The sequence below is a fragment of the Meleagris gallopavo genome, chromosome 1 (assembly GCF_000146605.3).
Source record: "Meleagris gallopavo isolate NT-WF06-2002-E0010 breed Aviagen turkey brand Nicholas breeding stock chromosome 1, Turkey_5.1, whole genome shotgun sequence".
In the NCBI taxonomy this organism is placed as follows: Eukaryota; Metazoa; Chordata; class Aves; order Galliformes; family Phasianidae; genus Meleagris; species Meleagris gallopavo.
In genome coordinates this window covers 61,666,737-61,693,155 of record NC_015011.2, presented here as the reverse complement: position 1 = coordinate 61,693,155, position 26,419 = coordinate 61,666,737, and the positions used below count along the sequence as shown (strand labels likewise).

Genomic DNA, 26,419 nt, shown 5'->3' with positions numbered 1-26,419 from the left:
TAAGTTCAATATTAAGTCACAGTCTTTGACTTCTCAATTTTCTTCTAAATCAACAGGGATTCTCCAGGAAGTGGAGAACACCAGAATCACTTACTAGAAATGCAAAGTTAAGTGTCTTTTTCAAGACAGACAACAATATTTCCACTATCTACTGAATTTCAGAGATGTGCAAAAACTTCTCTGTACACCTACACAGATTTATCCATAGCGTGGCAATCTGTATTTGAACACACACATTGAGATTACAGATTAGAAAATTAACATACCAAGTGCATATACCTGTTGTTTGGGATCATTATGTATTACTTTTCCACTAAAGAATTTTACTTCCCATGTAAATACTGACAGTGGGTCCTGACACTTAAGAAAGGTTTAGTTTTTTTTTTTTAAAGAAGGCTAGCTTTTTTCCTTTGTGAAAAGTGAAGTCCAGAGGAAATGAAATGAAATTCATATTAAGCCTTTGCTACACATTTCACACATGCACAAGGGAAGGAAAAAGCCTTACTTCTCCCGTAATCGACGGAGTTCCAATTTCAAGTCTTCATCTTCAATATCTGACTCGTTGTCACTGCTCATGTAGGAAGAATTGAACGAGTTGCTAAGACTCTGAACAGGGAGGCTGATTTTTGATGCCGTGGCCTGGAGGGAGTCTGGGCTCGCTGAGCCATCATCCAGATCCTTAGCCATTCCACTCAAGAAAGCAGCCTCTGGTTCAGAGGACGGACCATTCATATGTGGGGACTGCCTCGACTCCAACTCTTTCCTAGGGGCTGCGGCTGAAGAAGCAACTTGTTCCAAGTCCACAGAGAGAGGGAGAGTCATTGGCTCTCTCTCTGCACAGGTGACCTCATCCTGAGTCTTTGACACTGAGAAGCGCCCCACTTGATCTGTTGTTGTTGTTACCTGAAAGCGTCCAACCTTAGTAGGCTGACCATCATCTACTGGCAACTGCAGCACAGGAACTGGCTGAGGAATGCCATGTGCCACAGCCTCGCTCTTCCGCCCTCCAGCCTGCTTTACCAGGGTACTCTCTGGACTGCTCCCAGAAAGGGGGGAGGAATCAGAGGAGGTGGTTTCAAATTGCAGCGGCTTAGCCTCAGGTTTGTCACTCTCTTTCAGCACATCATCCACTGCCACAGATACCTACAATAGAAATGCAATCATGTAGACCTTCTAAGTTCTTCCTTAACATGATGCACTTATTTACATTACACAGCAGAACCATGAGGGGGGAAAATAACTAGTTCTCACTGCTTGGTGAGGATTCTCTATGAACAACCAAATCAGTTCAACACAGAATCATAGAATGGTTTGGGTTGGAAAGGACCTTTAAGATCATCCAGTTCTAAGCCCCTGCTTATAGGCAGGGACACCTCCCTCTAGACCAGGTTGCTCAAAGCCTCATCCAGCCTGGCCTTGAATGCTTCCAGGGAGGGAGCATCCACAACCCCTCTGGGCAACCAGTTGCAGTGTTTCACCACCCTCCCAGAAAAGAATTTCTTCCTGATATGTAGTCTAAATCCACCCTCTTCTAGTTCAAAGCCTTTTCTCCTCATCCTATCACTACCTGCCCTTATAAAAACTCCGTCCCAGCTTTCTTGTAGGCCCCTTCAGGTCCTGGAAGGCTGCTATAAGGTCCCCCCAGAGCGTACCTGAAACCGTCCCATCTTAAGAACGCCAGCTCCCGTTGTTGTGGAAGCCATACCACTGCTTTCTCCACCACATGATGCTGAAGCTAAAAAAGACCAAACAAATAAAAGGAGAATGAGATTGAGAAGAAAATTAGCGTGCCTTTGGATTCATGGAACCTGATCTCCTTTTTCAGCTTTGCCATGTATAATACCAAACTAAAATTTTAAAATTAAGTATTTTTCTATAAAGTTCTGTTATGCAGTACACTTGCCAGGAATGTACTTTTATATTGAGATTTAAAAGTACACTTTGATTTCAAGCAAGGATGGGAAGTAGCCAAAAATAAAAAACAAATGAAATTTATCTAAGAAATAACATATTTCAATTCCATACCCATGGTGACTACATAAATTTCAAATGCTGGAAACAGTTTCTTGATAGAAAAGTGGTACATTTAAGAAATGGTATAAACATTTACTCAGGACTGCATGAGGCCTTCAGAGCTGGATCCTTAGATAGTAGCTTCTGATTTTATCGTTGTGTGCACTAGCAGTATAAGGTTACAAAACTGAGAAATAACATTCTATTTTTAAACTAATTCTGATAGACAGCTTGTTGGGTTTATTCAGCAACTTTCCACTTTGCTTACTTTTACTACCTAAAATGAACAGGCAAAGGAATTCATTTTCTAGTAGGAGAAGGAGCTTAACAACATATTTACCTATCAAGCATATCAGAAACGAACTATTTATTTTCCTGTTGGTTTTATTAGCTTTTAAAGTTTTGTCATTGAACTTGCAATCTAAATGTTGTTTACTAAATAAATTAGAAATAATGTTATAGCAAATTAACAGTCCTTTTTAAAAAAACAAAGATTTTTAAAATTGCAGTGAGTAGAGGAATACTGATTGTTAAGTCTCAGGCTATTCTTGAAGTGTGGGTTGTTTGGTTGAACTCCTACTCCTGCACCCCTAACAATTAAACTCATTTAGTTTTGAAAGCCATTTATCATTCAAGTTTCAGTCATCTAGTGACCCCAGCACTCTTCAGAAAACAGTCCTTTTTTCTCACTGTCTCTTTAATTAAGTTTGGCCCCCACCCTCTTTTATCTAAATAGAAATTATATACTCCGATTAAGGGGAGACATCCTAAATACAGAATGCAGCAAGACAACGCAAAATGGAGAGGTTATACAATTGTTATCAAGAATATCACAAGAGATAGGAAGCAGTCCTTTCAAATTGTGAATCTGTACCTTAGCAGCATACTGAAGATTCTTTGCAAGATTTAATTTATCATTTTAGTCAGCTTTACACACAGAGTTACTGTAATATGCATGTTCCATTCCCTTCTCTTGGTCTACATTTGAAAATGTCAGTTTAGTTGCTAAAAACTACAACAATTCTTAAGGAACTGTCACTGTATGACTTATTAGAAGAGGTTATATCCTTACAAGTTGCTAGCCTGTTTCAGTTTTGCATTAAATCTCTGTGCTAAGAAATCATCCGAAATAACAACAGCTGTCTTACCATCTTTTAGAGACTGTGCTGCTGTGGACACCAGACCAGTAACTGCTGTAGATGCTACTGAGGGCACAGACTAGAAGTTCAAGAGGGAAATAAAATAAAAATAATCAGAATCAGCAGTTTGATTCGACTCTAACTCTAGTAATCTACCATAGTGCATGTTACAGAATTTTTTAATTCCATCAGGTCTAACAAACGATCCATCATAGGATTAACAGAAGATCTTTTCATCTCCAAAGCAAGCAATATCTGCAACAGATTTTGTATGCCTTGCAACCCAAGACTACCAGCAGAACCTCCCCTTTTACTCTGCAGAAGTTATGCATGAATAGTCACTTGGAGATCAATGTTAATCACTATCGTCCTTTTATATCAGTGTTTTAATAGAGTCTTAAGAATTGAAAAATACACTTTAAACATCTCTCCTAAATTACGACTGGCTTCCCACATACTGCTAGTTCAGCACCCTCTTTTCCCTTGTTTCATAGTCACTTCCCATTTTAGTTCTGTGATATTAATGGCTTTGCCAAAAAAGATGGGTTAAGAACTAATCCCAGAACCAGCCTCAGGACATACAGTATCTATTGCAACCTACATATTTTCTCCATTTCACTTGGCTCTGTCCCACACACTGAAAGATGACTCTCTGTTTTTAATTAGAAGCCTACGGACTTGTGCAGTGATATTAAAGGCAGTGACTTAAGTGCATGAACTTGAGAAAGCACTGGTTACTCGAGACTGCTATTTGTCAGTATTGCAAACGTACACAGGCAGGAGCTGATGTCACTGGAACGGTTTCTGGACTAAGGGTTCTCCTCAGCTTAGCATCCAGATCTTCCAGTGGCTGCTGGGACTGATGAGAGAGGAAACAGTAAACAGCTGCCCCAGCTCAAGAAAAATACACGCATTTCTAAAACTGCAGTCACACTTAATACTAAAATTTAAAGCAGTCAGCACAGCACTTTTTATATTTCTGTCTTTCCCTTGCTACGTGCTTACATTTAACATGTGCAACACAGGAAGGCTGAAAACAATTTAAGCAACACATTTGGAAAAGCAGAAAACAAACATTAACTGAAACATCCATTTTTCACAAAGTTTGCATTCCCACCCTTAAGAAATGTGTAAAGACGGTCTACGTCTCCAGGTTCTACAGTCTTTGGTCTACAAGGATTACACAAACTCTTTATGAACGTCACTAAGAAAACTCACAAAAAAAAAAGAGAAACATGCCCATAATTTCAAAAACCAAGGAACAAATTATCCAAAAACTGGTCTTGGGACGACATGCACTTGGACTGCTAATTATGAAACTGGTACTAAGGAAAAAATGTTGTTTAATGAGCTACTGGCAGAACCAGAAAAGAAGACAAACCCATCTATTCTAAGACAAACCAATAATTTTCCAGTCCATATTATGTGACAGCAGCAAAGGCTCTTAGCAGTCATCTAGATTTGATCCAATCAGTCTTCTCCAATTTTGTCTCACACACCAAGGCAAGTTTTAGAGTTCAAATGAGAGGTGAAATTAGGTAAGCTGTTTGCAAGTGACAAACAAGAGAGCTGTATTTTTGCCTTTTCTATACCACAAATCCTCATAGAAACATCTACAGTAAACAGAAGAAAGCCTTTAGCAGTAGTGCTGTAGGATGAACCACACCAGTGGTTACCGCTGCGTTGAGTTTGGAGGAAATGATTACCAAGATAACAAGTTCTAAGCGATGACCTGAAGTAGTATGAACTTAACGTGACTCATTTTAATTCTTTCCAGATCCATTTGCTACCACTGTTAGTGAATACAGATGAATTATCACCAAATTGGCATCTCTCCCCTCTTCAAGAAAATCATATTTCAAAAGAACTGGCTAAACGGTATTAGAAGAAGCTACAGGTTCCAGCAGCTGGAGGAAAAGATTCTGCTTGTTAACAGTATCTCACAACTCCACGTAAGACAACTAGCTTCTTGCTTAGTTTGGAGCTAGAATATACCCATTCCTACTGAATCGTGTTCAGCCTACCAGAAAGCAGCAAGTAAAACCAAATACAGTGGCACTCTCCTTTCCATGATACAATTCATGAGCAATACCCCAATTCTGTTTTCTCGCATGCAGAGCACAGATTTCTGTCTTTTCACATTGCATAATACTTCCTAAATAATGGATGTATTCTTATCACTTTCAAAGATTTAAACATACTTTTTAGAAAAAAGAAAACCAAGAAGCAACTCTGAATACAAACACCATCTGCAAGGACTCACTGACTGAGTCTGGATGTATTACTATTACTAACTTGCATTTGCCCCATCACGAGGGCTGAGAAGGTAGTAGAATAAGAACTGTCAAGATGAGATGCCTACTTTCAGCATCTTGTAATTCTGGCTTATTAGACTGTTTCCATTCAAACCTCTATTCTAGATCCTATGCAAACTTGTCTGAGAGATTCCCTAGAAAAATGACATCTATTGGGGTAACCAGAGAAATTACTGAATAAAGGCAGCTTCTGTTCAGACAGTGTTGGAGGATAAAAAACTGTAAAATGGAAAGAGGGTCTATTAATGCCATAACCAAAATAAAAGCTGCTACCATGCCCTGCTGCTCAACTCCTTTCATGCTTTTGGAACCAGGTATTACTACATTCCTCACATTTGAGAGAAAAGGAAATCCTGTTCAAAAAGAATCCTTGAAGATTAGTATCCTAATACATATAATTCTGTTTTTACAGTTTTAGCTGTAGAATTAATGGAAGTCATGACAGCTCATTAAGCAAATTTGCCTTAGCACAGTTTAAATTATTTACAATTTTCTTCCACTATCCCTTTGTGTAACAGTCAATTTAAATCCTTTCAGCCTGAAAAGTCCTCACAGGCTATTGTAAAGCCCAACAAAGGAACAGCTTGCAAAGAATAAAACGACCTTTACAGGTCATTTTAAATGTCAGTACTTCCATAAGTGAAACTTCAATTCAAGAGCTCTATTTCAAGAGATGAGGCGAGACCGTTACCAGAGTGTCAAGAAGCAGAATTTTATCAAGGTTAGCTCACAGTCTGCACTAAAATTTTGTGGTCAGAAATCCAAAAGAAGTCCAGTCACGAAGCTAGTAGGTATAGTACAAGTCTTCATACTGTAGCTATCATATTGGAAGTGCTTTAAAATTATAGTTAAGTCTTAAATGAATAATTCTTTTCTATGAAAGGACAGTAAAAATGCAGATTTTAGATGTATTTTCCGCAGACCAAAGCCAAAGATGGAAGAGGTGAATACTATAAAAAGTACACATACATAGGTAGTGTCACTTTTACAAGAAAATTACTCTGAGCCTCATGTAGGCACCTTTTCAACCATAATCTCTATACAGGTTTGAACAAAATAAAAAACTGAGGTCAATTCTATCCCAGGGATACTTGAATGTTGTTCTAAAGATATAATATTGTGTTTATTCAGTCTTCCTTCAGAAGCAGCACGCTTCCATCTCAAAATCTCATGGGTTTTGCCTAGTTCTTTTTTCAGCTTTTCTTGGTATCCGTACCAACCGTAGATTTTCCATCTTACATTTCACTGCACAGCATTTAGAAGACCCATAAAACAATTCTGTCATTTGTCATACATTTTTCTTCTACATTTTCTCTGTTACTTAAAAAAAATCAAAGTGAAAGCAGTTTTAACCTCTATGATCTTCAACTGATCACCTGTCCAATTCACATATAAACATCCAAGCTAACTGCTGCACACAACAACAGAAATTGAACAAGGTTAAGCCAATGTTATATTTCAACTCCTGGTTAGGATTAGGAGCATCACAGGCCTTTTACAAAACTGAAAATCTACTGAAATAAGAGTCTAGTAGTAACCAAAGGAAAAAATTAACCAAGAACTCTGAAAGCCAGTAGTTCTGTATTAACGTTAACAATTAATTGTGGTATATACCGCTTCTATAAAGAGCTATTTTACTCCTGTAACTTTTCATTGTAGGAAGAAAACTCACCTGTGTTACGTTTTTACAAAAACCTCTACGGTTCAGATTAAAATACTAAATAACTTCAAGCCTGAATTACTGTTCCTGTATTTCAGACATTGAGTAAAGCAGCCCAAAGGACAAGCTAAATCTACAGTGCTGAAGCAACTCTGCCCACTGCTACATTTACACAAAAGGGGTTACTATGCCAAAAGACAAGAAAAACAGACATTAATAACATGCAACGGAGAGTTTAAGCGAAACATGCCCTTTGAAAGAAAAAGAGGCAGATAAAATCTGCTGAGTCGTGTAGCACCTGAGTTAGTGAAGGTCCTGGAAAAGGTGGCAGCGGCTCACTGGACGGAGTGCCAGCTGGAAGTTCAGAACCTACTGGTAGCACCTATGGATAACCAAGAGGAAACGCGAGTCCATCAGACATGGAACAACCGAAGGATCAGATACCAAGTTACGGTCAGTCATGCCCTATGACAGGGGCCTCTGTGTTTTTTCTGTGGAGACTTCCTTCCTGGAAAGTCAGCAGAGAATCTTTGCAGAGTTCAGCAACAATTAAAGTAGGTGGCTGTTTTTCGGTTGTTTTGTTGCTGTTCTGTGGAGGGGTTTTTTTTTTGGTTGGTTGGCTTTGTTTTGCTTCTTTTGTTTTAGTTCTGTTTGGGTTTTTGCTTTTATTGTTTGGATCCAGATTGAGTAGTCACAATTTCCATTTTAAGCAAGCTGTTCTGTCTATGAGCATAGCAACTTGGTTACTTTATTTTCAAGTCTGCAAGAAATGCCACAGCAATATTTCTTCAAAAAAAAAAAAAAAAAAGCTAAATTTCCAAGAGGCTTCATTTACAAACAAGTGCAAGAATGCACTCAACCTCCTCACAACAGACCTATTTTAATGGCTCATTAACAACACCAGGCCATGTGCCTCTGGCAAACAGCTCCAAGCAATGACTTGAACAGAGAATGTCATGCCTGAGGATGTCTCCACTTGTTGAAAAGCATATTTATCAATTTCTTACACCAATTTCCAGAGGTTTTTTGTTTGTTTGTTTGTTTAAATTAACCTGAAGGGTGTTGCGCACCCACAGAAGATGACTAGGCCATGCAATCAGATAGGGGCAGGTCATCCAGGTTATGTGGTAGGAGTTAGAGAAACTGGAAAGGTTAGAATGAGGGATCAAAGCCTCCCAGCAAGGTCAGACAGTACATTCCAGTTAGTTATTTCCATTGTTAAGGAAGTGGGAACTCCTAGGAATTAAGTGACCCATTACACAATTTGCAATTCTTATTCTCAGCTGTAACCTTGAGGCTTGACCACAACTCTGAAGTTTCAGAAACACAGGACAGTCCCATGAGTTACAGCATTAGTCAGCTGGCTTCCCTTTATGACAGTGAACACCATTGGATGTGTGTAACTGGCCCAAAATCTACTGTGGTCTTCAACAAGCAGAACCAGTTCTAGCCTGCTATCATGTTATCAGAGCTTAACTAATAGTTCAGATTGCAGTAATAACTGAACCAGTGAAGATACTGGACACAATCATCTCTTGTTCCCAAAATGTTGTGGCAGGAACTAAGCCAAGTTGCATTACTGCAGTTTTTCAGTGTGCTGAGATCATATACATGGACATTACTGGTTCTGATGCATGGTGACTTATTAAGCTGTGGTAAATTCATCCTTTAGTTTACAAATAAGAGGCAAAATACACTTTAAATACATTCATAAGACAAGTCAAAAGTGTTCAGGTTAACAAGTTGACAGCAAACAAAACATCTTCCCCTACAGTGCAGTAAACCCCAGAAAAATAAAGCATTAAACTCTAGAAGCTCAAAAATGACACAAAATGAAAATGAAATTTGAAAAAACACAGAATAATTTAGAAGTGAAGAATTCACAGAGGAGATATTTTTCCCCACAACAGACAGTGAAAATCCCGAACATTTATTCTATTTAAATCCAAGCACTTGTAATTATAGGTTTCCACTTTGCAAGTTTCTGCCTGCTCCAATTTTTCCTAAATCGTTAGCTAGTTTTTACAATTTTCTGATCCTTCTTTAATTCTCAGCTTTATTTCAATATAAACGAACAGCCCTGTATCTAAGTTTCTTCCCCAGTTTCCTTGACACACGTTCCTGCTGAAACGGCAGAAATTGTCTACTTTGCAATTGAATACAATCTAAAACGGAAAGAAGTGCCTCACTGAGCTTAAAAAGTAACTGCTGAGTCCAAGTGGTGAATTACTTACAGTTCTAGTGCTGCGCGCTATTTGAGAGGAAAGAAAATCATTTACAATATCTGCTAGGTGTTCGAATGAAAAGAACAGTTAAGAATCTCCAGAATCCTTGCTCCATTCATTCCCTTTTACCTCTCCATCTTTTTCTTCCCCATTAACTTTATTTCAATGTGGTCTCGTTAGAGGTGGATTTAGAAGTCAATGGGTAACACAAGAGAGATAGATTTATACCCTCAGTAGCATCAGTATGTTTTACTTAACCTTCCGGGAAGAAAACTCAAAGTAGGGAAACAATATGAATACAGCTGAGAATAGCATAGCTAAGAACAAAACAAATGGGAAAAAATTCCTAGAAAACTATAAGAACAAGTGAAATAAGGAGAAATCTGCAGAGGCTGTGGAAATCCTCAAAAGTTATTGCTATAGCAGTTATGACATTCCCTCAGGCCTCAAGCTTCGCATTAGTCTAACAACATGTTTTTCCAATTAGCTGTAACCTCCTCATTGTATGTCAAATCGATGAAGTTATTCTACCCGTTCTCATGCTATCATATCTGGTGTGATTTAAGAAAAATATCTACACACAGGAATGGTACCATAGTTATACCCCATCTATCTCTTCGCTTTCGGGAAACAGACTGGGAAAATAACAATGTGAATCTGGCTCATGGAGGCACACGGTAGAGTTCTGATTCTTGGAAATTCTTAATTTATTCACCCTTGGACAAGATAAGAAACCTTAATTCTTATTTTTCCCCATTTGCCTTGCTTCTCTGAACAGAGACACCATGTAATCTGAGGAACTTCAAAAATATTCAGTTTAGTTCATCCCTGCTGTCAAGGAAAGGGCTAAAGATAAAAAGCCAAACTATGCAATCAAGACTACTTTGTGAAACATAAAATGATCCTGGCTCATTTTAACAATTATGGATAAAACAAAAAGCTATTTTAAGCAAGGCTCCCAAACTTCTATTTTAAAAAACACTAATAAAGACAGAACACAGTTGCTTCACTCTTTGTAGTTAAGGAGTATGAAAAAAGAACAGCAACACTAGAGAGTTCTCAGACACACAATATAGAATTGGACGTTTGTTTCAGTATGGACTGAAGAAAAACCCTCTTGAAACAAACAAAAAAAAACAGAAGATAAACGTTTCCTTCCAATATTATAACCAAAGACACCTTTGCCTGAATATTTTTGCTTTAAAAAATAGATTCTGTTCAAGACGTCTGTTCTATAAGACAATTGAATATTCATATAAACATTGCATTTCTTACCGGTACCCTGCTAAGAGGGGGCTTCGAGGGAGAGGTCCCTGGTTTCACTACCGCTGTTGCAACGCTGCTTGGTGCCGAAATATAGCTTACTGGGGTGATCACTTGCCCAGGCGTGGCGACTGGTGTCAGCACTGGCAAGCCAGCTGGTCCAAGAGGCAAACTGCTCGGAGGTATACAAGTGCTAACGGATGTCAGGGGTTTAGTTGGTGCAACCACAGTGGTTGGGATCCCAGGAATAACAGTAGTTTCCATGATCAGTGACGTCTCCAGAGATACTGATGGATGTGCTGCTCCCACGTTACCATGTTCACTGAAGAGAGATCGTAGCTTTTCTTCCAGGGTCTTTATATCATCAATGCCAGGTGCTTTGGACTGAGCATCAGCATCAGCCTCCAGACAGTGAATATGAGGTTGATTGGGTAATGGAGCTGGTTGGGGCTGGCTGTGTATCAATGTTTGCTGTACTGCAGGCAAATTAGTAACTGGCTGTGGTAAGACACCAGGTAGGGGAACCTGGGGCAACACAGGTGTTGCACCTGGAATCTGGGATAGGACAGGTGTTGATGTAATTGCTGATGGGATGAGTAAGGGATGTATCGCTGGCTGAGTGACTGAACCACATAAGCTTGTTGCTACAGAGGATGATAAAGGTGCAGAGATTGGTAGCGATAAGCCAGCTGCATTGGAGGCCTGTGACTTATCTGCGGACTGCCCACTCTCAGGTAGTGATTGTGGAGCACTTACAACTACTGTTTCTGCCAGACTAGAGACAGAGCCACTACTAGTAAGCTGAGGAAGCTGCAAAGCCACATTCTGAGCCTGAGACAGGGCAACAGATGTCTGCGGTGCTGCCAAACTACTTACAATTTGAGGAGTAGATTGAGATGTCACAGCTGGTGCAACAACACCAAGACCAGTGACACCAGGAACCTGGGTAGCAGGTAGTGCCAAAGAAGCTGGTGTGCTGATGCTAGGGGTAATGTCTCCAGTTACTGGCTGAACAGGCTGGGATGTGATAGTTAAGGAGAAAGAAGCAGGGGCGCTCACACTGGAAGCCACACCACCAGACAGCTGCTGTCCGGATTGTGAGGCCGGAGGTGGAGAAACAGAGCTTGGCACACTTGCACTTGGTGCAACTCCAACAGCTGCATTTTCTGAAGGCAAAGTAACAGAACTTGGAAGAGAAACACCTGTGCTAGAAGGAACAGATATTGAAGGAGCAGCTACAGATGCAGGAGGTGCACCACTGCCTGCCATGGTAGAAAGCGCAGGTGGAAATGGTGGTATTGTTTGATTGAACACTGGAGGAGCTGTACTAGGTCCTTCTGTCATTTGACCATGCGCAATCTCAGAGAAAGCTTGTTGTAAGCTCAGCGATGATGCAGAGTGGGAGAGATTCATTCCAGGACCATGTAGTGGAGATGCAGCAACTGAAAGAACACAAAAATATCAGTCCATCTTGGAAAGTTCATTACAGAACTACCTCCTATTGATAAACTTAGAGAAAGCTAACTTCCCAGCATAATTTAAAAAAAAAAAAAAGATAAATCCAGGCACATACTGAAAATGTGGAATTAAGGTTTCAAGAGTTTTACTGACAGGCCATCAACATTTTTTCCTTCAAGAATTCTACACAGTATCAGCCAGATTATCATCACTTCTTATTAGCACAGTCATTTCCCTACTTCCAGATACTTAAGGGGTGCTTAGGAGCTTGTCAGTCTGGTAAACTAAATTCAGTTTTGATTAACATTTCTTAGCCTTCAGAATTTAAGAGTTTAGATAACTTACCCACATCTGAAGTTTCTTTTCCTCCAGGAATAGGAGAGGTGAAAAAGCCCTGTTCTTTTAACCGACTTTCAGGGACAGGACTGACAATAAACCGTCTTCCCGCAGAATGGACAACCTGGGTAAAGGAGCTAGGAGGAACCCCTAAACAGAAAGAAGTTGGATATTTAGTGATATGTAGCTGCAACAAAATACATAACCTGCAATATGGAATGTGAACTCCATCATATAAAATAAAACCTGGCAGCACCCATCCGCTGAAATCGAAAAAGGTAACTGTTGAAAAAAACAAAATCACAAAAGACTTACCTATTCTTTGTGGCATGGAAGATGTAGGATCTGGCTGTTTGAACTCTAATTTCTGTAAAGTAAGATAAAATTTAAAGTTCTATTCTGAAACAGAAACCCACACGATAGTTATTAAAATGCTAGCTTACTGAAATGTGGGCATTTAAGTTAAGCAGTGCCATGGACTCAAGCACCATTATCAAAGCAGTGAAATTCTGCCTAGGCAACTGTCAGCTATAGTGTTTCATAGATTGTCAGTTCAGTGACTATCAGTGTAACAAATGGATCTAAGCATCTTTTTCTTAACCAACACTCCAGCCCATTTCCTTAAATATTCCACAGATAAGTAAATGGATGACGGATGTTTTGGAGCAGTTTTTGGTAGAAATAAGGCAGAGATTCTGGAAATGCCACCCCTTATGATTCCCAGCAACAGCTTGAAAACCTTTGTTTTCTAACTAATGCATCCAATCCTAGTTGCTCACTGAGTAGAGGCCCCAGAGTCCAGTCTCTTGGGGTTTATTGAGTGACAAAGGATTAGGGATTTTAGCATCCTGCCTCACAACTTCAAACCCAAGCAGCCCCAGCATTTAAGACTATCTGCCTAGTACTCTATTAGGAGATTCAGAAGCTTTAAAAGTGTCAGAACATGACAAAAAGCAATGGCTTAAGTTATTTAGTTTTCTAAACAAATTTTTTGCTTTCATCCTGATCTGAAGCTCTGGCTGTTAATTTTGTTTTTAAGCTTTGATATTCTCATGAAAGAAGGTTTCAGTTTCTTGCTAGAACTACGCAAAACCATACCACCCAAAACTGAAAATATGATTAGCTAAGGCCATTCATCTTCTACATACCTGTGACCCTGGAATGAAGCCATCGTCCTTTGTCTGCATACTCTCCAAACCCTGATCACCTTCTGGCTCCACACTTACATCCTCACTCAGCATTTCATCTGCTTTCTCAATGATCTCTCGTACCTGTTCCACAAATGAGTCTCTCTCAGTTGCTAAAATAAACTCATTCTGCACCTGTGAAGAGAACAGAGCAGCAAGATTATTACGAAGTATTTCAAAGCTATGTATTGAATACTGAGTAACCATAATATAACTTATGTTTGTGTTTGTCCTCCTTCCACTGTTCTTATGCATAAGATAAAGTTCATGACATACTGGAGAAAAAACATTTGCTTCTGAAATTATCTCCAGCACTGAAATATTTGTCCTACTTTGCTCTTTGCAGTGGAACAACATTCTGTATCACTTTCATCAGATTGATATTTCAGACTTGCCCAGTGAAACTCAAAAATTTGCAACTTCATTTACTGTCATATTTAAAGAAAAATGTAAATGTAAAAAAATCGAAAATTTTATATTGCAAAGTAAATTCTGTGCTACTCTATTTCTACATCATACTTAACTTCTACTCTGTGGAGGCTGTACATCACTAGTTTCCAGAAGTCTGGCTGTTGCAGTATATAAACACAAGTATTAGTTCCCCAGCTGGTAAGAGAAAGTGTGTTCAGCCTATTTAGTTTCAATACACTGTACTGCTTTATAAAAATACATCCTGCTGTTTACATTGGAATAAATAAGCTTAAACAAATACACTCGGTATTTATACAACAGTTCTTGCTTTGTCAGCCTAACCCAGGAGAAAATTATGTCTCCTGATGGGCATAAAGTTCTAGATTAAGTTGTCTAGGATTGGTTGCATACTTCAAATGATTTGCTTGCACTCTGAAAGCACAGATCACTTATTCTGTTTGCACTCCTCATCAACCGTCTGTGCTTTTATCAAATATACTGTTTTATTCCTCCATAGGATCAATTTACATATGAGGAAATGTAAGATCTGTATTTTCTGTGTATTTCTAGACACTTCATTTATTTGACATCTGTCAATACACGTAACAGCCAAGAACCAAATTCTTCCTCTTCTGTGGAAAAGTCTTCCTGTGTTACTAATTTGGTTATTTTTGAAAAAACATGAATCCAGCACACACCACCTATTATTCTGCTGTCTCTCCAAGGTAAAAGATAAATACCACCACACAGGTGCCCAAGAAGTTGGGGGAAAGATGCTTTGTGTCAGGATGAACTTCCAACCCACTCTCCACCCCACTTCAGCAACACCAAAGTGATCTCATTTTCACTCAGATTGTACCAGCTCAGGAATATAATTTTAAATTAAAAAAAAAAGTGGTGGGAGGTTCTATTCCACACTTCATGATACTTGCATTTAAACATATATAGATATGACAAGTTCTCTTCTGTTTCTTGACCATTATCTGTTGAATGGAGAGGTTGTTTTGTTCATTTTCCTTTGAGATGCACTGACCAGTTTAGTCAAAAGCAGCAGTCATTACTGACCTCCAGAAATCAGAAAGAAGTTCCCTCAAGAGGAAATCTTGCTGTTTCAGTTGAGAACAGCAGCAAAATCTCAGTGCTTAAGCAGAATTGTAAAGGCTTAACAATGTTTTGGCCTTAAAAAAAGCAAACTATTTAAGTTGGTGCTTTCAGAAAGTTGTCTGTAGTTTTTCCAAAGTATAGACTGTGAAAAAACAAAAGTAGATACACTTGATCAAAAAAGAAATTTTAGGATAAAAAATTGACTCAGGTGTTCCCTGAGCATGTAATATTAAGTGTCAATTTTGTATAGTACTCTGTACAGACAGTCTCTAGCTGTGCCTACGTACCTATTAAGTGAGTGCAGAAAAAGAGGAGGCAGGCCATGCTACACAGAAGAAAGCAAGTGAGAAAATATGACTTATATTACTACTGTGATTAAGACTGGATTCAATTTTCCACCTCTGAAATCCATCTTACCATAATTGAAGCTATTTCCTCAGGGTTGTCACCATCCAAATCAAATTTGAAAGTAACCATTTTCCGATTGTGTGTCTCTAGCTGGCATTCCACTACCCGGTCACCTTTATTTGAAACCTAAAGCAAAGAAAATAGTAGTTCAAATTAAAAGCATAAAAATGTACTGTTTGTACTTCGAAGTCCACATAGAAAGACCAATAGTACTGCTCTAAGACAAACACATTCTCTTTTTCTAAACTAATAAACAGTACAGCAACATTTTCTGAGGATTTGCCAATTACTCATGCGACCAAGCTTACCTTGCCCTCACCTTTCTCTAGGGCTCCAAATGCTCCCTTGTTCCTTTCTAACTTATATGTCATTAGCTTAGCTTTACTAATAAGATTAAAGCAAACATGCAGAAATAGTATGTGGAATCACTAGAGGCCAGGCAAGCTAATTTTGCTATCTGAAATGTTCTGGAAAACTCTTAACTATGACTTTTGGAGCACTAACAGTAGAAGCAGAACAAATATAGTGGACAGACTGCGTGCTCAAAGTAGCAACAGTATTAAACAGTCACTTAAAATTAAAACAAAACAAAACCACTCACATTTAGAATTCTCAGTTTTGGCCTAGCAGTCTTCTCATGGCGAGAGCGACTGCGGACAGACCTCCGCATATGGCGCTTGGTAGTCCTCCCTTCATGCCTCCCACTAGAAGCTGGAACATTCTCATTGCCATCACTCATTCCTGAAGCAACATCAGAATGTGCACTAAAAATGAAAACAAAACTTTATATTAGTATTCATGCATTCTACATCTGCAACAGTATGGTTTACCCTACCGATACCATTCTCTTCAGGACAGGAATGGATGCCTGTTAATCACAGAGTAGGGGAGAAGAATTCTGTCAAATGATAAACACAGAACATTCTGAGTTGAAAGAGACCCATCCAGATCATTGAATCCTGGCTCCACAGAGCACCACCCAAAATCCAAACCCTATGTCTGAGAGCAGCGTCCAAATGCTTCTTGAACTCCAGCACTTGAGGCCGTGCCCACTGCCCTGGGCAGCCCGTTCCATGCCCATTGCCCTCTACTAAAGAACCTTTTCCTAACACTCAACCTGCCCCTCCCCTAATACAGCTCCATGCTGTTCCCTTGGGTTCTGTTGCTGTCACCAGAGGGCAGAACTCAGCTCTGCCCCTCCACTCCCTATGAGGAGCTGCAGCCACCATGAGTCTCTTCTTCTCCAGGCTGAGAAAACCAAGGGACCTCCACTGTTCCTCACGTCTTCCCCTCAGGACCCATCTCCATTTTCACAGCATCCTTTGAACACTCTCTAATAGTTTTATGTCTATTGCATGAAATTAAAATTCAGATCGATAGATTGGTGAGAAGAAAACCATGCTTACCTATCCATAGAGGAAGCCAAAGGGGTAGACTGAGCAGGCTGCGTTGATGGCAAAGACTCTGAAGGAGCAGTCTGTGAGGCTCCTTGAGTACCCTAAGGATAGAAACCTACATCAAGAACTCTAAATAACTCCATTCCTTTCAAAATCACCCATTAGTCTTCAGTCATTCTACTCAAATCAGTTATAAAGCTAAAAGCACTACTTTTTTTTAGAACTTTGAACAGCTAGCTAGCATCCAGAAAGATTTAATTTACAAGGCTCAAAAGCAAACTGCAGTGAAGCAAATCATCATCCTGAGGAGGGGTGGGGCAGAAAATCAGCCATCCTTCTACAGATGCACGTTGCTACAATTTGCCATGCAGCCACAGTCTTACTAACAGAATGTGCAAAAGGCAAGCCAATGCAGAACACAAAGACAATTCAAATTCTCCCTAGCAACATCAGTGCTGCAGGGAATGGGCAAAATGAGAGAATCTCAAAGGCTATCGGTAGCAGTTTTTCATTGATATGGCAAAATATTCTACAGTACTAGCAAGAAGTGAAGTGTTAACAGGTTTTTTGCCTGTAAGAGGTACACTCACTTCCCAACAGAACAGCCAGTGGCAACAAGGTCCCCACATTGGCATGACATTCTGCTGTAAGAAAAAGGTTATTTGAAACATTAATTTCCATCTTAAGACAAGCATGGAAGGGATTAGTTCCCCACACACATTCACTGTTGTATAATTTGAAGACTCTAAATGCATTGTTATGTTCAACATAGTTACCTCCACAACTGCCTGCTGCGAGGAGGCTGATGAGGCCTGTTGTGCTAAACTCACTGTAGTCTGGGGCACTTGAACCTGTCCTCCTACGCTGCCCATAGGAACTAAAACGTTCTGCTCCACATACGGCTGCACAACAGGAGCAATATAGCCTGGCTGAGTCATTACATCTGTGGGTAAGGGAGGGGACAGTATGGCAGAAGGAATGCTAACAGAAGCCACAGCAGAGGAAGGTGCAACACTTGAGTCCCCTGGGTACTGAGGCGGCAGCCGAGATGGGAAGCCCTGTAACAGAAATGAGGAAGTCAAGTTAGTGAATGCCAGAGTTGATAAGACAACAAAACAAAACAAAAAAATATGTATATCCGTTTCAGGGGCAACTTCTAACTGCTTTCCTTTCCCTTCTGTACTTAGTCAAGCGCTTTCGAAGACCATCTTCACACAGAGTAGTCGTTGATTAAGAAGCCAAAGCTCAGCTTGCAAGTCACTATGCTTCAACAAGCAAATTTCCACTCAAAGTTTCAAGCCTTAGGCAAAACAATTTTCACCTCCCAACTCTCCCCAGTTGCCTATTGGACTTAATATTTTAAGTCTTGTGGCTTGAAACGAGTTTGAAAGATTTTTATGCTGAACTGCTCAGAACATAATAATATGTAAAATGTAACATCTGTTGCTGATTCTCAAGACGAGTAAATACCTTGCATGTCTCCTGACCTCTCACAATGAACCGACCCGGGAACTAAGAAGCATGAATTCCTACATAGTTTCTATTCTGCAGCACTCTGCATTGTCTCAGTGACTTTACTTTAGAAGAACAACTATATGCCAAGTCACTCTTTTTGTCACTCCTCATATTGCCATGACAATGATTGCACAAAGGAGCCAAAGTAGTCCTTGCCGATCAGTCCAGCGTTTCATAACTTGCATCATATACTTACTTCTCGTTCAAGATCCTTGTCGCCCAACTTATTTCCAGAAAATCCAAGTCCACACCTCCCCACTTCCCTTCCCCAACTTGGAATGAAATACTGACATTGCTGAATATGCTGCCACAGATTATCTTTCCCAAACACAACCTGTATGAGTTTTTAAATCACAATGTTTTGGGACTTTTTTTTTTTAATTTAATTCAAGTTGGCAGATCTCTTAGATAGCTATCTTCCTTTACACAGCAGCTACAAAAGTCCTGCACTACACTTGCCATTTTAGACAAACTCCACTGCCAAATGAGGGGAAAAAAAAAAAAAATAACACAGTGTGACTAGAGGACACTTTTTCTCCTCCCTCCTTAAAAAGGACTTTTACCACAAAACAGAATTCATCTCCATGGCCTAGTGGCTCTCTTATGAGAAGTGAGTTGGCCCAGGCACACAGTTCTGAGCTGGTACCTTAGAGGAAGAGGTGAAAGTCGGAGGGGAAGAGCTCTGCTGGCTTGCAACAATACCTGGTAAAGAGCATCTCCAGCAGGAAGTGAAGCATCAGCAGCTTGTCCAATGCTGACTGGCAATCCCATGGACTGGACAGCCGGCTGCAGGAGCTGCGGGAGAACCTGGCTGGGCAACTGAGCCACAGGCTGCATCAGCGTGGGAAGCTGGCTAGGGACAACAGTTGATCCTACAGGGACAGCGGATGCCGCAGCAGATGTTGCCAGCGTGAGCAATGGCTGATTCATGCCGCCTGCCATTGAAATTGGCAGTGACTGGAAACCTGGCTGAGCCACTGACACATGAGGAGCTGCGACGGGCAACTGAGAGACTGAGAACTGGGGGACAATGGAAGTTGGCAAGGGTTGTCCCACGGGCAAAAAGTGAGAACCAATAGGGACTGATGGGGCAACTGAAGGTTGAGGGAGAGAAGGTGCTGCAACAGGTAATTGAGGTTCGCCTTGGATGATCGACACTGGTTGGGAAACAGGAAGCTGGGGAGGTAAAGAAAATAGAGATAGATTTTTCGGTTTTTAAGCAGGGTTGCAGAGCAGAATTTTTATGCATTAGTCAAAGAAAGAATTACTCAAGTTATAGCACTCTGTTAAAGTGGGTGGAGAGCACAGTTGGCAGAGTGGCTGGGAAGTTGGCTGGAGTTCCAAAAGGTCCTCACTTCGCAACACTTCCCTTGAAGAACTTCACAGGCTCTTGAAATAGACCCCCCCAGAGGGTGAAAGAGCAACATTAGAATACCCTAAAGCACTGACTTGTACACAAACAGAATCCAATTCCCCTCAATTCTGTCCCCAGAGCCAAGCCTGTCTTCTTACAGGAAAGAAGTGCAAATGTTTCCACAAATCTGTCAGCTTTGGGTATGGGGACTAAGGAATGGAGAATGAAAAGCCACTGTGCCAGCATTCAGAGAATGGCAGGGGATATGTCAATTAAAGCCAGCAAATGATGCAACTGGAGAGACAGTTAAGATGAACAAGCAACAAAACAATTTCAAAAACAAAAACAAGGCTCACATGTTCAAGATAGAGATATGAGCCAAAATGAAGTAATACTCAGTAACAGAAGCTTCTTGATCAGGCAGTAAAGGAGAAGAGCTGAATAAGAGAGATGACAAGAGTGGAAAAGGCAGTCCTTATGGTTCACTACCTAAATATGTGAACATGTGTTTTACACACAATGGTGCAGAAGATGTACATTCTATGGGAAGCAGAGAAATGACAAGTTCCTGAAAACACATTCATAGTAATCCATTCATCAATATCCTTCATGATACTTTGACTGTTTAAAGACCTTAGAGAATGGAAGTGCCATCCTTCCCTCAAACAAATTACTCATGACTGCCATGTGTAAAAGAAAGTGTTTCCAATACATATTTTCCAGCAAAATTGACAGTTACTGTATCTCAAGAATACTACAATCTGGATGAATGTTTTGGAACCATTAGAAAAGATGACAAAAGTGAAAGTAGCAGCATATTGAATTTGCCAGGTGTGAAAGATCTTGTAGTGATAAGAAAAATATTGCTTACCTGTGTCCCTGCTGCTGCCTGAGGCATTGGCATAACCTGTGAAGTCTGAGTTTGAGAGACAGTTTGTGTGGGAGTGGCACCAGTAGAAACTGATGGCTGCTGCAGCTGGTATTGTCCAGGTTGTTGAGAAGAGGCTGGCTGCTGGGCATTCTACAGTAGGGAAAAGATGCAGAAGCTATTTTTAACACCCCACAGAGGAAGTTTTAAAAGCCTATCTACTTAAGTTTCAACTTTTACTCCCTCGTAAGTGATATTAGTGGATCTTCTGAACATACTGAGCGAATTAATCTTTAGTAGTTACTTCTTAGTAATACTAACACAACTTCACTATCAGCACCAAGTATTGCAACAGGATTTAAGTTTCAACAGTGAGAACAAGAATACAGATTCCACATAGGGACTACAGGCTATTAAGAGAAGAGGATGCTGCAGAAGATACTATTTCAAGTTGGAAGAACTCATCAGAACGGGGTCTGTCTGTCTTGACAATCTAACTCTCAAATCCTGGCATGTCTTTCCTTGAATGGCACCTCCAATAAAAAGTTAGGTGGGGGCTAGGAATACAGTCACATTAGAAGCAGCATTAACATGATCCTAAAAATAAATTTCAAAAAGTTAATCTCATAGCATGTTAGACTAGGAGAGAACCAGAGGATTCTTCTTTTATCCAAAACTATGGATTGAAGAGTGGACAGGAAAAGGTAATTGCTCTTTAAGAAGTCATCAAATTTCTCTGCTAAAAATATTTTACTCCCAAGTTTAAAAAATGATCATACCTGCTGAGTGTGTTGGGCAGGTTGAGACGGTACCGATGTACTACTTGAAGCTGACTGGCCTTGTACTTGTGTCTATAAGGAAAAAAGACCAAGGGTCAGCTTTAAAAGAAAAATAAAAAACCACACGGCTCTGCAGCTGGCAGTTAAAATAAATTCTGCCTGGAATGATCTGTTTGTAATAGTTTCTAGCTGTTCATTTTAGACTAGCAGTTTGTTTGGCCAAATTCCACTACCAAAAGCAGAATGAAGTAGTGCAAGCTGGAAAAGCATCCAAATCCATTTTAAGTCTTTCAAGAAAGCAAAGTCTTTGCATCCCCAATGCCCCTCAAAATGAGACAGATCAGCCTACCAGCTTCTTCCTCTACTGATGATGCGTTAAGAACAGGATGCCTTGGTATGTACGATAACTGGAAATACAGGCATTAAAATTTACCTTTACAACACAGTTAAGTGAAGAGGATAAAATAAGCTAGAAAAAAATAAAACTGATTATAAAGATCAAAAATACACATACCAATTAAAAAAACACTCAGTACATGTACATGTAAACTGTTTCTTTAGAGAGGCTTATCAAAATCCACATTAAAAATCATTTCCAGACCAGCTATCAGCCAAGGATAGATACAGAAGAATCTGGGGCCATGTTCTAGCTAAGACAGAAATCTGAATGAATAAGCAACGGAAAAAAAAAAATGGATGAGTGGCATACAATGGAATGTGAAAGATGCAAAGGAAAATGGAATGGATTTTCACCACTGTTTTTGTGACCAACATTCTTTGGTTAGATCTTGTAGACAGTTGAACAAAGATCTTCACTAAGCTCCCTGAGTATGCACCACCTGTAAACTAACTGCTTTTATAAGAAACATCTGGTGCACAGGTATCATATCAGGAATATCTACTAAAATTTCTAAATGGTTTGCATATTGTGCTATTAGCTTATTAGGAAGAATTTTATCTAAAATGTATTCTTTTAAGGAAAGAACAATGTCAATGAAAAGAACCAATTCTTTTCTTTGTTGTTTTAGAAGCTTTGAGGCCCTTATTAGTTAGAATACAAATTTGTCCATTGAAATAATCTCTCCTCATATTGATTCAGTTTGAGACTTCACATTCTGATTCTCCAATGAATTAGATAACAGCTTCTGGAACTTACATTCTGTAAAAACTATCTGAATCTCTTCTTATGATTTCCAGATGTCTTTTTCAACCATCACAAATCACCTGAAGTTTAGCAAAATATGTTTATGGAGAAACAATCTCCAAGAAACTTTCAAACTTCCTGCCCTGCAGTTTCACTCCACAAGTTCTCCTAAACGACAGAAATCACTATTTATTGCAACAGTGATTAAGCTGTTTCAGCTTAAAAAAAACAAAACCAACAGCATCCTAAATATTTAAATCTTTCCATATATAATTCTTCATCTTACCACAATAAAACAAAACAGGCTCTCTTTCTTCTAGAGGAATAACAATGTTGCTTAATAGCTAGAGTATTAGAATCCTTTATTTCAACAACAGAAAAAGTGAAGGAGTAAGAGATGTTTACTTAAAGTAAAGCCTCTCTTTCCAACCAAAAAAAAAAAAAAGAAACCATCTTCTCATGAGTTTCAGAATACAAGCACAAATACAATACACAAGTACACCTCACATTCATGGTGTACAAACGCATTACTGAAGGATACTAGAATGAAAAGTGCAATGGCATTTACCATACATCAACAGAACATATCTCCAGCTAAACTTCATGCCTCAGATTTCGCTTTTTAAAAAAGACACCACATTCTAGGCTTATAAGTAAGCAAAGCCTATATTAAGAATCATTTGTGCCACTAATTAACTACCCAGCCTGCTCGGTTTCTTTCATAGTTCTGCAAGGGCACTTCCAAACCCATTTATGTGTATATATACTGCCCTTCATTCCTCTCTTCCCACTTCCTTCCCCCAAGCCTAGAAAAATCTCTTTCAGCTTTCAAGAGTCACCAAGTTAACCTGTTGTCCAATGAAACATCATTCATATAGATGTTCAACTTCAAATAACATTCTCATCAAACAGCTGAGGAACAGGAATAGAAATACAAAGTGTTAGTATCACTACCAATACAAACTGCATGGAAGATGCATTTCATTAAACCCACTGTTGAGAAGCCAATTTAGTACTTCAGCTATCCCTTTCCAAAACAGTATCTGATCCAAAAGAACACTGACCTTTTGTTATTCTTAACACAGAAGCCATACCAATACGTCACCCAAAGCTGAATATAGACTGAGGGGTTGCTGATGCCTCATCCTTTAATTGTAACCTGTTAAGTTAAAGAGATCCTAGTAGACCACTGACTTAACGTAAAGACACCCCCATGAACGCTAAGATACTTGCTCCGTGTGGTTCTAAATAAGAGCAAGGCTCCTCTTTAAGTGCAAAGTATGATTTATAAAAAGCAGAGAAATTCTGGAAGGGTTTTCTCCTGTAACCTGAGGATAGTGTGCAGGTGGTCCTGATGAAAGCGAGGTGGACAAGGCCTGCTGAGTTGAGGCTCCCTGTGGGAAGCAGATGAAGAGCTGCGACTCTTGCAATACCTTCTGAGGCAGCTGAACAATGGGCAATGAGAAGTCTGAACCAAAAGCAGATGGCCCCCCTGTAGGGGGAGGAGACTGGAAATCGCCAGTGTCAGAGGAAGTCAGCTGTGAGGAATCACTGGAGTATTCTGGGCTTCCTTCTGGCCAGCTCCGACTGGCAGAACCCCCTCTGGGACCTGCTAAATCAGGACCAAGATAGTTATAATGTTCCTCTGTCACGGGCTGAAGCCGACCATGTAACCCTATGCCTTGAGTGGATTCCTCTTGACTGGTCTCCATTGAGCCCCGGCGACTTCTGTAGACCCGCTGGGGTAAAGCCGCCCCTTCTGCTGGAGCAGAACTCGGTGTGTGCACATGGAACTCAAAAACACAGCTTGTTCTGCCATCACCGCTGTGAGAGAGCACAGCTGGGGCAGAATGAGGAACAAATACCTGATGGAACGTCATCTGAGCAGGATCTGCACTCAGAGGAGCTGAAACACTGGATAATGGAGAAAGGGGACTCAACCCAGCATCCAGCCTCAAGTTCTGAACATGTCTTGCCAGGAATGCTTGCCCCGATTGATAGTCAAACACAGAGCTTTGTGGAGGACCACCTTGCACATGCTTTGAATCAGAAACCTGCTTCAAATGTTGTTCAGTCACGTGTGAGTTATAAGCTACTTGATCATACTGCTCCGATACCTGTGACGGATAGTGCATGCCCACCAAATATACAGCTTCTGGATGCATTCTGTAGTGAGCATCCTCTGGAGGTGTTGGTCCAGATCTATAGTCACTGTGTACAGGAGCTGGCTCAAACACAGGGTTAACTTGCACATGCAGAGGCTCTCCAGCGACTCTATGAGATGTCGTACCCAGCATAACCAATGCCTCTGGTGTCCAATTGGTGGGACTACCACCAGGTGGAACTAAACTCTGGCCAGTCTTCAGCAATGGCTGGAAGTGGCAAGTTTGAGCTTCCAAAAATGAAGTGCTCTTGCGGCGCTGAGCAACTGCCACCTTCGGCGGGCAGACAGGTGGTGGTGAGAAAGACACCGGCCGTTCATGAACGGTTGGGAAAAATATCTGTGAATCTGGGAACGTTGGTGTTCCCCCACGCGGATGCTGAGGCTGTATTGACATGAACAAGACAAGTAATTCATACATTAAAAGTGAAAGCACATTAACATGCACAGTTCACTAGGCAGTTCTGTGAAGTAACTTTATAGAATGACTACTCAATTCATGGTCAAAAACATACAATACTTAGGAAAATTAGATGAGTTGTAAATATCCATTAAATACATCCGTGGCAGGCATGTCTACAAATGGAAACATTTGCTTGTGTTAAAGCTGCTTTTCCAGTCCAACTCCAACCACTCAGTAAATGTGAATATCGGTTTTGCTCCTGACAATGGAATGCAAATTATTGTCATGGGCTATTCACTGCGGTCATTGCTTGAAATCCAATCTAACTCCAGACGTTACTGCCATATGGGCATATAAAAATCCAGAACTTAATAGCAGTAACAATGCAGGGCCTCTAATTCACATCTGGAAGATTAAAATGATATGAAAACTTAATACTATCTAATGTAAAAAACACAGCGCTGGTGTCCTGTCAGGAGGGTGCTCTGTACGGTGTCCAGAGAGCTAAACAAAAAAAAGACTGAACGACACCAGCTTACACATGAAAAAATAATGAAAAGAAAACTGATAAAAATGCAACGTCTTCAGATTCCATCAAATTCAGTCATCCCTTTTGACCATTTTGATCCATTTGCATCATACCATTTCACATAAGAAATTAGCAGTCACTGAAGCAAATCCACTTTTTTTCCTGGACAACAATACATTCACAGGTTTGTCAACAAAGACCTCAAGTGATTCCACTCTTCATGATGTATTACTGCAGATTAGGCTCATCTTAGTTAAGATTTCTAGGGAAAATTTCACTGACAAGAGTTCTACATAAGAATATTAAACAATTCAGCAATGCTGCATCTTTTTCATCTCTGTCTACAGTACACTGAAAGAAAGTATTGCTGACACTAAAGGAAAATTATAGGAGTCAGCAGCAAATGTACTGTCTTGAAGACAAGAGCTACTTACAACTTTTTCAAATTGCCTTTTGCACATTGTTCCATTTCTTTCCCATCCCTTCTTCCGGAAAAGCAGCAGCAAATTTCCATATTGACCAGTAGTAAGAAGAAGGTCCCACTCCACTACTCCTGAAGAACTCTTCCTACATTCTGAAAGTTAGTTCTATATACTTCAATTGCAGATAAAATTTCTCAAGGCTTATTTTACATAAATAAAAGCCAAAAACTTAAACAGGCTACCTCCTATCTTGCAAGCTATCATGCATCTGACCTTTTGAAACACATAAAAATATGGCTTCTTCCCACCAAGCAGCAGCTAAAGTGGC

General features: G+C 40.0%; 2 protein-coding genes across 3 annotated transcripts in view; both read right to left on the bottom strand.

Annotated features, from left to right (window-relative positions):
* LOC100542571 (zinc finger protein OZF-like) overlaps positions 1 to 26,419 on the bottom strand; it is a 1,148,434-nt gene that overhangs the window by 578,237 nt on the left and 543,778 nt on the right. The window lies entirely within an intron of this gene.
* The window catches only part of WNK1 (WNK lysine deficient protein kinase 1), an 87,995-nt gene that overhangs the window by 11,150 nt on the left and 50,426 nt on the right, over positions 1 to 26,419 (bottom strand). Inside the window, exons 6-23 of the mRNA XM_031553308.1 lie at positions 24,694 to 25,122; positions 21,433 to 21,504; positions 20,657 to 20,806; positions 19,134 to 19,607; positions 17,693 to 17,974; positions 17,507 to 17,560; positions 16,926 to 17,017; positions 16,121 to 16,283; positions 15,529 to 15,645; positions 13,558 to 13,731; positions 12,725 to 12,776; positions 12,419 to 12,559; positions 10,628 to 12,057; positions 7,426 to 7,509; positions 3,925 to 4,011; positions 3,162 to 3,231; positions 1,653 to 1,735; positions 506 to 1,143 (exon numbers count right to left, since the gene is read on the bottom strand). Of these exons, the coding sequence (XP_031409168.1) occupies positions 506 to 1,143; positions 1,653 to 1,735; positions 3,162 to 3,231; positions 3,925 to 4,011; positions 7,426 to 7,509; positions 10,628 to 12,057; positions 12,419 to 12,559; positions 12,725 to 12,776; positions 13,558 to 13,731; positions 15,529 to 15,645; positions 16,121 to 16,283; positions 16,926 to 17,017; positions 17,507 to 17,560; positions 17,693 to 17,974; positions 19,134 to 19,607; positions 20,657 to 20,806; positions 21,433 to 21,504; positions 24,694 to 25,122 (4,592 nt within the window). The remainder of the gene's footprint in view (positions 1 to 505; positions 1,144 to 1,652; positions 1,736 to 3,161; positions 3,232 to 3,924; positions 4,012 to 7,425; positions 7,510 to 10,627; positions 12,058 to 12,418; positions 12,560 to 12,724; positions 12,777 to 13,557; positions 13,732 to 15,528; positions 15,646 to 16,120; positions 16,284 to 16,925; positions 17,018 to 17,506; positions 17,561 to 17,692; positions 17,975 to 19,133; positions 19,608 to 20,656; positions 20,807 to 21,432; positions 21,505 to 24,693; positions 25,123 to 26,419) is intronic.